General features: G+C 44.9%; 1 protein-coding gene across 1 annotated transcript; it reads right to left on the reverse strand.

The window, feature by feature from the left end:
* Positions 1–6,355: 6,355 nt before the first annotated feature.
* CITED2 (Cbp/p300 interacting transactivator with Glu/Asp rich carboxy-terminal domain 2) lies at positions 6,356–9,541 on the reverse strand. Its single transcript, XM_006267454.4, has 2 exons — positions 9,160–9,541; positions 6,356–8,627 (listed from the first exon to the last, which is right to left on the reverse strand). The coding sequence occupies exon 2, from the start codon at positions 8,618–8,620 to the stop codon at positions 7,895–7,897; it is 726 nt and encodes a 241-aa protein (XP_006267516.1). The 5' UTR covers positions 8,621–8,627; positions 9,160–9,541; the 3' UTR covers positions 6,356–7,894.
* Between the last annotated feature and the right edge of the window lie 7,333 nt (positions 9,542–16,874).

A 16,874-nucleotide genomic window follows, 5' to 3' on the forward strand; every position in this document is an offset into this window, starting at 1 on the left:
GTGTGGCAACGACTAGGATTAAGCTACTGTGCAGTAGTGTCATGAAAAGATGTTTGTCAGCGCTACTGCACAGTAACTCAGGTTACTGCACAATCATTTAGTATTTGTTTATACATAGTTAATCTAGGTGTTTATATAAGTACTAAATGATGGAACAGTAACAACTACACAGTCAGGGTCTCATGTAGAAGCAGCCAGTGAGTACCAAATCACTGTGGCTGAGAAGTCAGGGTTGACTGGCTATTATACTAGCACCTTACTCCTTTGTGCACTGTGGAAACTGGTGTGGCCATGATAGCTTGATAGACTTGGGCAAAATTTTGTCATTTTTTTACATTGACATTGATGGAGTGGTGTAAGGCTGCCACCTTAGGGTAAATGAGAATCAAGCTCAGTGTATTTAATGCGATGTTGGCATGAGAAACTACCTGCACTTCATATGAACGACACAGATAAGCCCCCAACCCATCAATCTAGTAGTAATATTGTCATTTTCAAATACTGGTCAGAGACATCTGAATCTCAGCGTTTTCAGAAGCGGTTATGAGACAAAGCTGGTCAAGTCTTGGTTCTTATCAAGGGCCAAATCATAAATGGATATTTATTACACCCCCCTCCCCCCAATTACTCAGTATGTGGGTATCTGCTGACATGAAGTCATCTGAAGATGAAAACAATGAAACTGAGAATAAACATTTTGGTGATAATTTATATCAAGTCAAATGTTTCTTTGCTCTGTCTATATTAACCCAAAGGGACTGGGATCAGAGTTGTTTCACTTGCTTGACTACTGTATAGTGGCCAACGAACAGCGATGGCTGAAAACCTGAAAAAAGAACATTTTAGGAGTTCTTAGAATTGTTCTATAATGTCTTGAACTGGAGAAGTGACGTGCTCAGCTTTGGATTTAGGGGGCACTTCTCCAGTGTGGAACTGCAGAGCCCAGTTTTTGCAGAGACTCTGAGGAGAGACCTGGAGAAAAAGTTCTGAAATCTTCCAGAGATTCTGGGATTCTCTCCTGGGAAGTGATGTGAATCCATCCCATTGCTTGAAATATTTACAACTAAAATGAACAATCTAAGGAATAATCTTGTACTAGTAGGGTAGAAGTCACCATAGGTGACCTCAGTATTCATCTAATTTCTGTGATTATATTAAGGAATTATTTTCTTATTGAAAAGGACTTCAGTCCATAAACATATAGCACAGTTTATGTGTTGTTAACTTCCTTTTACTTTATTTAGAAGTACATTTATAAATCAATTCACATTTTCTGTAGTTCTAACTATAAGCCTCAGAATACAGAGCTTCAGTGCCACCTAATGGCCAAATAGTAAGTATTTTCTGTAGCCAACCAAGTAGATTTTTTTTGTATGTCGTATTTACTCCTCTTCTGTTTCAATATGTAATCTAGGAATTGAATCTAAACCCCTTTTAAGTTGCAGCCTCGACAGTTTAAATGTATCCTTAATAAATGTTGATGATTACCTACACTCTTTTGTCTTTAATTTGTAATGTTCCGTTAAAAAGGTTAGCAAGATGCGTGTGATTTTGGGGGAGGGGGGAAGGGGGTTGTTTGTTTTTTTAAGCCATGTACTCTGCTCAAGAAGCTTATAACACAAGACAGTTTTGTGACTGATCCAGGTTTGGGAATAACTGGACAAGGTGTGAAGCCTATGAGATGAAGTTATTTTTCTTTGTGGGAAATATCATGCAGATGAGGTCTCTGGTCATGGCACTTTGATGCATCTCTCTGTTAAACGAAGCCTGATTTTTAAGCACACATTTCCCATTAACTTCAGCTGTTGTTTTAAAATCATGCCTTTAATCTTTTATTTTACTTTACTAGTAGTAAAGTATATATTTCCTTGTAAAAAGCCTAATATAAGAAGAGTTAACAAAAGACATTAAAGAATTGGTAAAATATGAGATGAGTAACGGTAATAGTGAATGTCAATCTTAGCTCTTAAGGTTTTCATACGTGTGTCACCATATGTAAGTGTGTGTGTGTGTGTAATATATATATTGGAGACTGATCAAACTGCCCTACATATTTTTGTGCATGCAAAGTTACAAGATGGGCTGGTATTGAAATACCCGACTCATACCTTTTAAAATCCTGATGTTACAAATATCTTTTTTTTAATGAGACAAAGAGAAAACCAGACAATAGAACGACAGAGAAAAAAACGTGATAGTGGTTCATCTGTTCAGTTATTTGATGTTCTTTTTTGTTACGGTTTCTGGGACTTTGCATTATCCTCTGTGTGTGTCTGATTTTTAGCTATTGTGGCGTAGTATTAAAGCATAGAAATACAGTTTCTGAAACACCCTCTTTTTCTAACAAAATGATGCACTTAAGAGTACATGAAACTCTGAGACAATGCCAGTTTCAGGACTCAAATTCCTTTAATTTCCCAATGTATTTAGATGTTTCTGGTATCTGCCAAATATTAAAAAATAAATACTTTTCCCTGCATCATGTGAATAGTAACCCTCGTTTGGTCAAATGTGCCTTCCTACTTAGTTCCCTACCAACAGATGAAATAATAGCAGGTGAAGCATGTTATGCCTGGGGTTACGGTAAAGCATAAGCTAGGCTGATAACATGAGTCTAGCACTGTGATAGCCTCTTAGCAAACATTTTGCAGGAATTGAAGGCTCCAAGGATGAGAAGGATGAACCGTGGGCAGTGGTCATTTTCTCTTGCATCATTTACTCCTCCAGGCAAGCAAAGGCTTCTGGCGTTAAGTGAATATTGGTCTTTTTGGGATAATTTACATTATCCCTCATGGATCCCAGGATACATAGGGGAAGCAGGCAGAAAGTAATTAGGAGGCAGGGACAGGAGGGCTTCTGAAAGAGGATATTGCCATGGCAGCCAGAAATGTCATGAAGCACTTACTCAGGCCTGGGTTACCATACAGACCGCCACACCTTTCCCTGTTCTCTCCTAAAGTTTTGGAGTATAAACTCCCAACCAGACTTGGGTTGGTAGAAAACAGTCACTTGCAAAGAAACATTCAGATGGAAACTCCACAAATCCAGACTTGGGAAGCTTCCAAACCTGTATCACAATTAATCCAAATGGCAGACACTTTTGACCCCTGTTTTGTATACCAATACTTTTTTTATGACACTTGTGATTGACAGAAATGGTTTCAGGGTTTGTTTGTTTTTTAATCACAACAGAAACCTTTTTTGAACAATTAAACTTTCTCTGCAGTACTTGCAATACAGACTTTGCAGCTTTGCTCTAGTGAAAGTATAACTGAATAGAAAGTTACCTTCCTGCTTCCATTGGCCAGGCTGAGAGACATTAAAAATAAACAAACAGCACAATACTGCAAGAGAGGTCATTTCAATTTTAGTTGCCTAAGGCAATGGAAAAAGAAACTGTTTCCTTTGAAATACATGACTTTTCATTTTCCCCCTTTATGGCAACTTTTTTAAAACCACATTTCGAGCCAGGGGATGGTATTTTTTTCCTCTTTGCAGGGGCAGATGATTATGTTATTATACATTTCATCCCCCACCATCCTCAGGTAGTGATCCTAGTGCACAGAACAGATGCCACCTTAGAACCTGGACTCCCTGTCTATAAATACTATGCATCATTTTCAGACCGTTCTGTAGAGTACCATAGCATTGGTCTCTGAATGAAAAATTTCACAGAAAAAGGAAGACAGGTTGATAGTTACAGTCTGTTTAAGCTTTTTGGTGTATAAAGTTATTTTCTTCTGAGTTGTAATTTGCTTCTTACTTTGTTTATTATTCATTTGTCTACAGAGTCCCTTTAGTCCATGGACACATTTATTTACATTAAAACTGTCATTCCACAGGTAAATACAATGCTGAAAAAAAAGTTAATAATTCCTCTTGCCTTTTGTACACAATCCACAAGGGGGCGTGAATGCCTAATATATGCAGGAATTAAAACAGTTTTGCATTTCAAAACTGACCACCCGTAACAGATTAGCAGATTAATATTTTGCTCTAAAGGATCTGGCCTTTACTGTTGACATCAATTTATATCCAACCCAGACTTTTACAGTTGTAAAAGTCATTGGGACTATAAAGTTTACAATAGATGTCTGTTCTTGGTGTACCCTGTACAGCAACCCATGAACAGCAACTTTTCTTGCAAAACCCATCTAGTGCTGAAATGGCTTTCTCAGCACCAGTAAAGTCAGCATGTCAGCTACATGTTTTTTCAATCAAAAGCCTAATTATTTTATTAATCAGCACCTATTTTTTCTGATGAAGGTATTTTGTGTTGTGCTGCAGCTTATCACTGATCTCCCTTCCAAATAAAGCAGTGTGGCTATTTATGGACATGGCTTAAACAACTGCAGATCTCATGTACCATATTAGAACTTTTTGAAAAGCAGCCAAAGTACAGAGGTCAAGTTTCCTGTACTATAAGCAACTTAATAGGACACAAGATCACAGCATGGCTTGTAAATATCTGGCAGTACAGTAGCTGGTAAAGTACAAAGTTGTACATATTTCACTAATCACTTGCTTCAAACAATAAATTTTAACAAATTTATAAACACCATGAAATCCAAATAGGATCAACTCAAGGGCCTATTACTGCTTCAATTGAAGTCAAGTGAGAATCTTGTCACCGGCTTCAAGGCAACATCAGGAACAGGCCCCACAGGTTGCTTTGGTAGATACTATGTAAAAGTGTTGCAGATGAAGAGATTTTTGTGTTAGAGATAAAGAGATGACATCCACTGTGTACTGTGTTAGAAGCTAAGTGACAACGTGGGTGATGTGATCATGTTCTAGTTTTCTCTGTGCTGCAATATGATGGTTCCACATTTTTTTTTCAGTTTTTCCTCAAAACCAGTGCTTGTGGTAGCCCTCTATCCGACCATTTTTCAGAGGAAGTGAATCTCAGCAATTGTACAATGAGGTGTAAGGGAATAGATATTTTTCTTATGTGCCCATAAACCTGGCTATTTATGGAAAAAATAATATGAAAGGATTTAATGCTGAACACAGAAAGTTGTGATGCTTTACCCCAAAATTAATGTATTTACCAAGTGAATAAGGCAAAAATGCATATTAGCAACCCCAGAAGACTGTCTCCTATTTTTAGGAGACCATCAAAAAGGATTTAAATACCAATTCAAGATCACACTTGGAATAGTTTGAAGAGCAATTTTCTTAGTCAGGTGATTAGAATTGGGGTGCAAAATTCTAATGAGAAGAGCCAATGATGCAATGTGCAGGGCAAACAGCTTTGAAATGGAAAAAAGGGATTTCTTTAGTGCCAACTTAGGCAACAACTCTTCAGACTACATCACAGATTCTCTTAAACACCTTATAAGTTACCGGAAAGTTGATAATTTATGCGTTAGTATCACTCGATGATAAAAGTAATGTCTGAAACCATACAGTTGCCTTTTTAAAATATTTAAATGCTGAGACTGGCCTAAGTATAAATTTACACATATTGAGAAGGGCATCATTACACCACTTTTGTCCAGTTCCAGACCAGTCTGCCTTTTTTGATGATGTATGTATTTTATAAATATTAACCAATATGAATATCAGCAAGATTTTCCACATTGATAAAGTCAGATTTATTACTGCATTTTTTTAAAACGGGTCAAATCAAGTATCACTTTTACCACCAGCTGGGACAATGTTACCAATATTAATCAGCTTAGAATGTGCAGCTTGATTCCAAGTTTTACTGTCATTTTTATGCTCACACCATGTGGGGATATTCTCCTGTTTGCACACCTGGGTTTACATGACAGCCACATCATAGCTTTATTCTTTTCCATTTTCACGCTGTTTTTCTTTTTAACTGAAAAGGAAAAGCCAATGAAACAAATGGGAGAGAATGGTGTCATTTCAGTATTAAATTTTGGATACACTAAGTGGATTATAAGCATTACTAAGGACATGATCCTGCACTCCTCACTGAAGTAATGACTTAAATGGCAGATTTGCCAAAGAGACCACAAGATTTGGATCTTCAAGAGCAAGGTACCAATTGCATTATTGTCACACAAGGATGTTCTCCTTCCAAAGATCCGAAGTAAATTAATATGAATTCATTTCAGTAGGATTAGCTGGCAGTCATGTCTGAAAAAAATAGATTAGTTGTCCCACAGTGGAATGTTTTCACTGATCAATGCTGGTTATTTCCCAAGTCACTGCAAATGGTTTTGATGTGATACAAGTCTTGTAGGTTGATATAGCAAACTTCCATGTAAACCAAGTGATTGGAGATGGCATAGGAAGAAAAAAAACAACACCCCACATCCTAACCAATTTAGGTAATTCTTCAAGCAGGATATAATAAAAATACAAAAGAACAAAGTCTACTATATAAATGAAAGAGGATTTATAAAATTACAAGTTTAATAGATAAATATAATAAATACTTTATGCATCATAATTCTGGACAACTACATTTAAAGCAAGTATGTTGGCAAGTCACAAAAAAGTTGCTTCTTGGCAACTTTATTTTCTGATAATACCACATTGACAGGCATGTTACAATGTTATTTAATGAGGCTTTATGCTGTAATTCTGTTTAAATCCTGCTGTCCTACTGAGCTCACCATGACACATACATGGGTGCAGTGCACTTTCTATTTGGGAATGTTTTCTTGCACACCAACACAGTTTTACAGGTAGATGTTCTACTTACCAAGGGGAAGGGGGAAGTTTAAGGGCAGGGGGAGGGGGGGGGGGAAAAAATCGGGAAATGACTTCTAGAAAAACTAAAGCATTTCTTAACTTTTTATTGACATTGGCAAATTAAAATAGAATAAATTAACAATATTTTCTCAAAAAAATGTTTTGTACAAAAATACTGTCAAAATTTCCTAAAAAGCTTTCAACACAGTAGTATCTTTTCATGTACTGAATAAACTATATTAGCACAGTGTCAAAATGCTGAAGACGGAACAAAATAAAAGTCTGTGAAATGTTTGCCACTGACTAGTCAACATTCCATCCACACCATATTATTGTCTGTACATATGGGGGAAGGGGAATGGGGAGCAGACTTTAAGTTAACAGTATTACTCTTCCTGATCTGAGAGGGTTTGGCCCAAGGCTGTTAAGCTTCCAGTTTAAGCGCACTGAAAAATAATAAAAATAAATGTAATAGCCTGCACTGCGATGCATAGTTAAAAATTAAGCAAGATGGCAGCGTTTTGTGCAGTAATATCTGCCCTTCAAAGTTCATGCAACCCACTAATGCAACGGTTTGGCCCTGCTCACGCGGAATTTGAGTGGCTTGGAAATCATCACCTACAAAATCCACAAGATGAAGCAATTTGCCAAGGTTAATATCTAACAGTTCAGCCCTGTGGACATGATGCACATGTTACTGTGAAGAAAGTAATGGGGGGTGGGAAAGAAGGAGGGGGGGGAGAGGAAGCAAAGGAGAGAGAGAAAGAGAGGGGGAAAGATGGGGCAAGGGAAAGAGAAGGTGATAGAAAGGGGGGGAAGATGGGGAAAGAGAAAGAGGCAGGGAAAGGGGGAGAGAAAGAGAAGGTGGAAAGATGGAGAGAAAGGGAGAGATAAAGATGGGGAAAGGGAAAGGCAGGGAAAGAGGGGGAGAGAAAGAGAGGGGAACAAATGGCCAAAGGCATTGTTAGCTAGGAATTAGTCCTACAGGCAGGGAAGTGAGTGTCAGAGCTACAAAAGAAGTGTGGCAGCATTAAAAAAAAAGAGAGAGAGAGAGAGAGAGAGAGAGAGAGAAAGCAAAAACAAACCCCAAATCAATTTCTACAAGCTTCTAGTTGACTCTGGGCTCCAGCTCCTCAGCCTGTGCAGGCGGGGAAGCCAGGTCCTGTGTCTAAGGGAATGTTGTCATCCGCACGGGCTCCCAAGTCCTTTGTCTGCCTGCAGTCAGTCAGCAGCTCACCCTGCTGGGCTGCTGTTTGCAAACGAAGTCTGTCATGAAGTCAAACTCGTTCTGTCCCAACCACAGCTCAGGCAGCTCCTTGATGCGGTCCAAGCCCATTTCTATGACCAGGGACATGAGCACCTCCTCGTCGATGAAGTCGGTGTCTATGACATTGGGAGGCAGCATGGCCGCGGGGCCGTGGGGCACGGGGGCGGGCAAGGCGCCGCCACCACCGCCGCCGTGCTTGGGGTTGCAGTCTCTGAAATGCTGGCCCGGGCCGGTGAGCTGGTGGGCCGCGGGGTGCAAGTCCGGCATGTAGTGGCCGTGCGGGTAGGGGTGGTGGCTGAAGTACTGGTTGTTGAGCTTCTGCAGCTGCATGCTGGCCGTCAGCTGCCCCGCGGGGCTGGCCACGGGCGGCGCCAGGAACTGCGAGCCGGGGAACCTGGCGCCGGGGGGCAGCGGACCGGCGGGGTGCCCCCCGCCCACGGCGCCCGGCCCCATGGCATGCCGGATCCCGCTCGTGGCGTTCATAGTGCCCGCTCCGTAATGTATATGGTCGCCCATGAGGGCGCTGAAGGCGTGCTGCTGCTGCTGTTGCTGTTGCTGCTGCTGGTGGTGGTGGTGCGGGCTAGCAAACTGCCCCATTCCCATCCGGTGGGCAGGGTGGTGGTGCAGCCCGCTGGGCCCGTCGGGGAAGCGCCCGTGATTCATGGCCATCATGTGCTCTGCCATTGCCCACCTAGAAAGTTAGCAAGGGGGAAGATGGGGGTGGGGGCTGCATCAGCCAGAGGTGTCCGCCCCGCCCGGCGGGCAGCCCGCCTCCCCTCCGCCGGGGTGGGGGGGGGCGAGCTCGCCCAAAAGCCCCTTTAAAAGCTTGCAATTAAAGACAATTTTTTGGGGGTGCAAAAATCTTGTTGGTCTCATACAAGAGATCCTCTCTACTACGAGTCCCAATCGCCTTTAAAAAGAGCAACTCTGCAGTGCAATCCCCCCCCCCCCCCCCGGCTTTGCACGTCCAGCCAAGCCTCCCCACCCCAACAGCCCTGCTCGGCACGCTGCTGCCCTGCAAATAAGTCCCACCTAGCCGCTGTCAGCAACTTGGGGAATTAAGTCCTCCAGGTCCTCCTCTTTATGTAACGCAGATGTAAAGGGATTAGAAGTCCCCGATGCTGAGACGTCCCCTCGCTGCTCCGCTCAGCCACCTCCCCAGCCGTGCAGGGAGCGCAAGGCGTTGGGGAACAGCACCCCCCGCCCCCCGGCTGCACACTTGCCTCGTCTCCCCTTCTCCTCTCTGGTCCTCGGGCTCCGCGATCGCTCAGCGGGAGCCGCCCCGCATACAGAGGGCTCCCCCGGCCCCTCCGACCCGCCGCCGCTCCTCACTCCTCCGCCAGGCTCATCAGCCCTCGCCAACAATGAGCTGTGCTTCTTCCCCGGCTTTGGCCACAGTTAATATAGGATTTCAGAAGGGAGGAGCAAAAGCAGTCCTCGCAGGCAACCAGAAGTAAAACCTGGAGCCAGCCAGGGAAAGGGGAGGGAAAAAAAAAAAAGGAGAGAGAGAGAAAAAGCCAGGCGGATCTGGAAAGCATCCAAGGAATCCTGTTCCTTCTGGTTGAGCGACACGTGTGTTTGCTGATCACTTGTGCAGCGTCTCCGGATCAGTTCTTGCTAAGGAGCCGCATCCCTGCTTGAGTCTTTTATAGCTTAGACAAAGGGGCTGGTGGGGGGAGGGGGGGAAGGGAAGGGAAGGGCTGGGGGGGGCTTTGCAAATAGATCGCCTTGATGTGGCTGGGGGAAAAGGAAAACCAACCCAAAGCCCTGATGCTAGAAGACTGGCAGGGAAAACAGATCCTGGAGCAGAGCGATCTGCCTTGCGATCGCGGCTAAGAATAACTTAATAGGCTTCGGGTTTGCTTTTTTTTTTTTTTTTTTGTCACACATCATGGCCCTGTGCTGGCACTCTCCTCCCGGCCCGGATCCATCAGCCTGCTCCACACCGGCATGGACCCGCGGATGATGCCCCCGCCCCTCGTGCAGCATGGCTTGGGGTGAGCCGGATCTGCTCCGAGTGATTCAACAGCTTGGCTCTTGCCACGAGCAGCATCGCTGGGCTTCCTGGATGCAGCTACGAGCACGTGCCTGGGAGAGCCTTTGCAGCCGGTTACCTCTTCATTTTTTAGGAAGGGGGCTCCCCACCCCCCGCGTTTGCCTCCTTGTACGTGCAGGGCTCTGTTGCACGGCACCAGGCAGCTGTTGCAGGTGACCAGCGGGAGCGGAGGGGCAGGGTCTGGCGGGGAATGTTGTTTGCTCTGCCTGGGCAAACCAGATCCGAGCCGCGCTTTCCGTGTCACACTCGGCTGCTCCGCGGACGTGCGCTTTTGCTAACTTTGCGTTTACTTCTCCTGGTAGCGCTGGCATTCACACGGAGGCGGCTCTGCTCTGTAAACAAACTCGGGGAGACTCCTGCCCCGCAGCCACCTTTTGTCGCGCACGCGCGCGCACACTGTCCTTCCAGGGTCTCACACACACACTGTCCTTCCATGGTTTCATACACACACACACGCGCGCGCTCCCTACAGGGTTACACACACACAGAGTCCCTCCAGGGTTTCACACACACACAGAATCCCTCCAGGGTTTTACACACACACACACACACACACACTCCTCCAGGGTTTTACACCCCCCCTACAGTTACACACACAGTCCCTCCACGGTTTTACACACACACACACACACACATACACACACACACTCCCTCCAGGGTTTTACACACACCCCCTCCAGGGTTACATACACACACACACACACACACACACACACACACAGTCCCTACAAGGTCTCTCTTACACACAGTGTCTCTACAGCGTGTCTTACACACACAGGCGCGCACTCCGTCCCTACAGCCCCCCCACACGCCCCCGGCGGGGGGCAGGGCAGGGCAGGGCAGGGGCCCGGGGCTGCCCGCGCAGGAAGGACAAACACGCGCCGCCCGGGACTCGCTCGCTCAACTCGGGCGCCCCGCGGGGCCGGGCCGGGCCGGGCTGGGCCGGGCCAGGGCACATCGCGGGGCCGCCCAGCTCTTCCGTGTGCCAGGCGGCGCCGCCCCTCGGAGCACCCCCTGCCTGCGGGGCACAGAGCCACCCCGAGATCAGCGGTGCTGGGCTGGCAGAAGGCACCTCTAGCCCAGGACTCACGCCCTCCTCCTCTCTGAAGGGCAGCTGCACTGAATTAGAAGGCTGGCGGTGGAGGGGGAAGGGACTAGCCCTCTGCAGTGAAGTTGGATTTTGTCCTATTTGCAGCCTCCCCTACTGCTAATCACCGCACCCCCCCCCCACCAGCATGGGGTGCAGTGTCGCTGTCCACTGAAGTGCAGAGCAGCTCTACAGCAGCTGTCCTTGGAGGAGACAAAGAACAGGGCAGACCCCTTCTCAGATCAAACAAATCAGCCATCAACTAGCAGGCAGAAATGCCTCCGTCCCTTCCAGTTGCCAGTGCAAGGACAAAACTGCGCTGCTGTCCTCTGCAAGGAGTGGCATCACGGAGGAGGGCAGGGGGGAAGGGATGTTGCTGGATAGGGCAGGCAGTAGGCACCTTGCTGGAGAAGGGATGGTCCCCCTGGTAGCCCTCTAGAGCAGGTTGAGGGAGCAAGTATTTCCCTGTCCCACATCCTGTTGTAAGTGCCAGGTGAAGGAAGAGGCAGTTTACCCAAAGAGCTAATGGGAAGGGGGGGAGGCGGGAGTTGATTTTGCAGGATGCTGGCACAGAGCTAGTGAGCAAGCAGAAGTAGGCCAGGAAACACAGCCCCCTATATAATGCTTCAAGGACAAATCTAAAGTGCAGGGGGGGGGGGGGAAAGAGCAAGGACCTGGTGACAGCTTTGTTCAGGAAGTGACCTCATCAACAACCAGCTGCAATGCCTGCAGGGATGGGGTGAGGGATCTGCCACCTCATATGCTGTTTGGCCAGATGGAGGTAATCATCAGGTCCAGACACTTTTGGAGCTCTGGGCTTCAGGGAACATGGTATGTAGTCAGGCCCGTAACCTGGGTCAGGTGTGATTGGAAGAGACCATGCACCTCTCCTGAGAGTTTCCCCTTAATGCTTGGTGACTTTGTGGGTCAAAAGAAAATTGAGAAGATGCAACTGTGGACAACTGGGCAGTTGTGGAGAAAGTGAAGAAGCAGTTTACTAAATGCCACTCTGTGGGGACATCAGCAGGACCTTTTGTTCTGCAGTGCCCGATGTTCCACATTCCTTACAAAGCCCTGTATATATCAGCTAGGATTAACCCCGTGGAAATGTGGCACCCTCCCAGAGGTTGATTTGTGGGTGTTCCATCAGCTGATGGTGTAGGGCAATGGGTAGGGTGACCATACATCCCGGTTTACCTTGGCATGGTCTTGGATTTCAAAGGCCAGTCCCGGACGGTCAGTGAAAATTAAAACGAGCATCCTCAAATCTCAGGAGTGCAGGATGCAGTCTGGTGGGGGGCAGAGTGGCATGGTGCTCCAGGCAGCTCTGCCTCCCTACCTGACTGTACCTGTGTTCTTGCCCACTGGCCTCTACCACTGCCTGCAGCACCATTGCTGATTCGGGGCAGCTGGGGCAGTGTCCTGGATTTCCTTATGGTCACCTTAGCAATGTGCAAAATCTGAAGGAGAACAACTAGGGTTATGTGAGTTGAGAAGCAGAGCTAGCTGGGAATTTGCTTTGAGAACAATATTCTGGAAAAAAAAGTCTTTTATGCAAAATTGAAATTTTTCTGTAGAAAAAATTTCCATCCAGAAAATCAAACTGAGTTCATGCTCAGTGGGTCCTTCTCATTATCATTTTCTGCTTCCTCAGCTTTCAGCCTAGCCAAAAGTGGGCCTACTCTATGCAGCTACTGGTAGAGCTGGGAGATGGATATCTCAGACCAGCACCCTGCCCCTCATCCTCTTTAGAAACCAGACTGGAAAAGCCTTGTCAGCTCATTTCTGCCTGTAGTCAGAGAAAAATTAGGAAAAGTATCCCAGGTGGGCATTTTACAAAGCCAAAACATTCAATTTCAGTGCTCCTAAATTGAGGGTTTTTTCTGGGAAGGGGGAAGGGATTTCAGTCCTCTGCTTAGGAGGACTGGAATGGAATCCTTTGGCTTTGTAAAATGCCCACCTGGGATTCTTTTCTTAATGTTTCTCTGTTCCTACAGACAGTAAATTCAACTGCCAAGGCCCTTTCAGTCTGGGTTTTAAAGAGGATGAGAGGCAGGGTGCTGGGCCTTGATATCTGTCTCCATGGTGGATCCAGGATTTTGTAAAGGAGGATGCGGGATCAGCGACTGGCACGTTAATAAAAGTCCTTAATCAGGTAACAATCTTCCCTCCCCCACCCTTCCCCTCTGTGCACAGCAGGACATCCCCTCTCCTCCCTCCCATTTTCTCCCTCCCCTGCCCACAGTTGCCACCGTCCCTACTGTGTCCACGGACCTGAGGGCAGGGGGAGGGAAGGATGGCTCCAGAGCTGTTCCTGTCTCCTTCCAGTGAGGCTGCATGTAGAGTTAGGCTTGGCCAGAGACAGTGGTGGCCTGCTCTTGGGAAGGCTCCTGGACTGGCAGGGAACAACCAGGGGGATGCAGTAGGGAGGGGGAACCAACCCACCTCTGCCACTGCCCCCATTTGAGCCTGGCTTACCATGGAGTCCAGATGGAATAGGCTGGAGTAGTTCTGCAGCCTCCCACACAGCCCTTAGGATAGCTGGGGACAATGGCAGTGGGGGAGAAGGAAGGAAGGGGGAAGGGATGTGCTGCTCACCATGGAGGCAAAGGGAGGGAAGACAATTCTTACCCAATTTGGACACTTAAAAAGAGTCCCCAGCTGCTGTACCCATGGTAATGTCAACTGAAGTGGGGAGAGGGGGGTGCCAGTGCACCTACTCTGGATCCACCCCATCTGTCTTCCAGCTCCACCATATATGTATATCTGACTTATCATCCTGATTGGGAATGCAAATGCAAAATTTTTACAGGAAGGGATTTCCACATTTTGGCCCCCTCTAGTGAGGAACCTGGTACTTTTACTTGGTCTGTCTGGAAAAGAATGAAACAGCCAAAGCTAGGGTCTGCACTGCAAAGATGGTTAGGTGCCTGGGCTCCAGATTCCCTGGTTATACAACTGAAAGAACGGTATTGTGGCAAGCTTGGGCTTCATCAATCAATGGAACAGAATCGGATTGGCGCCAGGCAACTCTTCATATAATCAACATAGGTCACTTGTCTGGTTCCAGATACCAGCCCAGAATTCCCTAGAGCTACCACAGTACCTCCTTTTTAGAGCATCCTTTCACCACACTGAAAGAGTCTATATACCCTGATGTACAACCAGATAACCCAGGCATGGGATAAGTCACTCAGGGGAAAATCTGGGGTGCTGTGATGCTAAAGGATGAACAGATTGATGGAAAAAAACTGCAAGAGGCAGGCTCAGTACAGTTGGGTTAGCCCCTACTAGTTACCATGGGACAAAAAGAAAAATATTTAAATAAGGAGTGTTTTATGCACTGGCCAGGTACAGGGGCTCAGTTTTACTTTGCTGAGTGTCATTGTACAAGCACACGGTCAGGAGGACTAAGGACATTGATAATAGGGAGCCAACACAGTATGACTGTTGGGGAACCTAGTGGGCTTCCGAAACCTGCATTATCTATGTGTTTTATACCAGGGGTCCTTCTAGATTGAAGGGCAGGTGATAGAATAATTTTGCTAACTGAGCTAATTTTTTGCATTCCCTTCACACACCTTCTTCACATTTGACTGGATAGCCTGAGATAGTAAAAAGGAATTATTAGAATTAATGCCGGTGTCCTTTGCACCATAAACCTGTGTCCCTTTGTTCGGAGTGGTCCTGGAATGATGGATGGCTGCCAGGCACCTTCCTTTTTGCACTGCCTTCCCTTCCAGCACATCTTGACAGTGGAAGGATCTTACTTGACATTTTCCTTTTGTAGGAGTAATTCTATCACAAGCCATTTTCTTTTAAAAGTTAACTCTGTGAAAGTGGGACAGAGGAGGAGAAATGAAATTCTTTCCTGAGGAGGTTCAAGAAGATACAGTAATCCAAACAATCTCCCATCGAGTATCATTCACTTTGCCTTGTCACACAGAATCCCAGGCTAAACATCTTCAGTACTTTTATTAAATGGGGACTAGAAACAAAAAAACAGAACTTCTCTTCATACTTGGGAAATTGCTACAGCTTCTAAAATACAATGCTAGGCCACAGCGTTCAAATTCAGCACAAATTAATAGTGACTAAAATGTAGCTGGCAGGAGGGCTGTATAAACAATTGATTTTCTGTTTTTGTTGCAGAACTAAAAACAAAAATCATCACATAAAATAATAGTTTTAGGTTGTCTGATATATTTTATTTGACTCAAATTATTAGAAAGCAGATTATATCTTTCCAAGTATATTCTAGAACTGGTTGAATACTAGAAAAATATTCATTGACAAGTTATTTATGTGATGAAGGCCAGGACAATAATTCATTGAATACATAAATGAAGCTTTTTATTAGACTGCAATGTTCTACCATAAATAAATAAATAGATAGCAAACAAAATGCTGCAACAGAGTTTCCAATCCTGCACTATTTATACATGTAACTACTGCATTTTTTTCTTGATCACTTCACACTAGAGCCTACTCCTGCATATCTTGTATAGTATGCTATAAAAGGACTACTCAAGGGAAATGGTACTGCCAACCTGGCAGAATCTGGCCCATCATAACTGTATTCCAAAATTTTATTGTCAATGCCCTCTTTAAATTCAAGAAGCCAGAATCTCGGCTGGTATAAACTGGCACAACTTCACTGAAGTTAGTGGAGATATACAGATGAGCATCTGGTCCAGAGTGTTTTTTGTTTCTGTTTTAAAGTCAAAGGCTCATTTTACCTTTACATTTCTAATATAACATACCTATTGGAATGTTATCCAGGACAATAATATATTAGGGCCTATAAACAATTTTTTGGATTATATTGCATCTTGCTTCAGATTCTTGATAAGTACCTACTTGCACATACTGCTTGGACCTCACAACATCATGTGTAGCAGAACTTTCTAATCTGCACACAAAAGATTGATTTCAATATGCTCAAAATTGAACTGTGTAGAAGCATGTGTAAGATCAGGGTCCAAGTATGGAATCAAGTAATTCCTCCAAGTCTTTTCCTAATGGTAGCACAAATGTGGCCACTACGGTCATTAGTGCTTCTGCATCTTAATTTTTTTATTAATAGGGAAGTAATTCTCCCAATGTACCTCTAGCAAAGCAAGGTGGTTGCTGTGCCTTACACATTGCTGACAATTATAGACTTAGTCACATATTTTCCTTCAATTTGATTGCTTTTCTAAAAAATGAAATAATTATAAGGTGTACAGTGAATATGCAGTAGCAATAGCATTTATACCAGGGTTATTAGGAATATGCTGTGGTTCAGGGGAATTTATAGGCTCTGAGCCTACTTGTTTCTTCAGTGAGAATTTTGTGTGTCTTTCTCTCACACTTTTCCAGGTAATTTAGTTTCCTTTTACAGTTATGAGCCCTGAGGAACATCCCGATCTGATCAGTCTTTTTAGTAGCCCTTTACTCCATTTCTTTACTTGAGGCTCTGTAACACTTTTTACTGCAAACCCTTAGGTTTCAGGCTTTGTGTGTTAGGTCAGGTTTCAGCTGAATGCTGTACTCCCCACTCTCTCTTTCTCAGGCATCTGGTATCTGATGAGTTATCTTGACTCCAAAGTAGTAGTAATTGATTCCCTTTTGTAAGAGTTAATCTTGTCTGGGCAGGGCACTCTCAGTTTTGAAGTTATCTTTTCCCCCCCTTCTTGAATACATACAAAGATTTTCTGCAGTACTGTCTCAAGACTTGTAGCAAGACTTTTCTGTTTTGATTATTTCCTGTTGGAAAATTCGATTTCCTCCTGTCTTTTCCTATTGGACGACTT

The sequence above is a fragment of the Alligator mississippiensis genome, chromosome 1 (assembly GCF_030867095.1).
Source record: "Alligator mississippiensis isolate rAllMis1 chromosome 1, rAllMis1, whole genome shotgun sequence".
Taxonomy (NCBI): Eukaryota; Metazoa; Chordata; order Crocodylia; family Alligatoridae; genus Alligator; species Alligator mississippiensis.

Coding starts and splice junctions, on each gene's coding strand:
- CITED2 (XM_006267454.4), bottom strand. CDS start 8,620: ATGGCAGAGCACATGATGGCCATGAATCACGGGCGCTTCCCCGACGGG.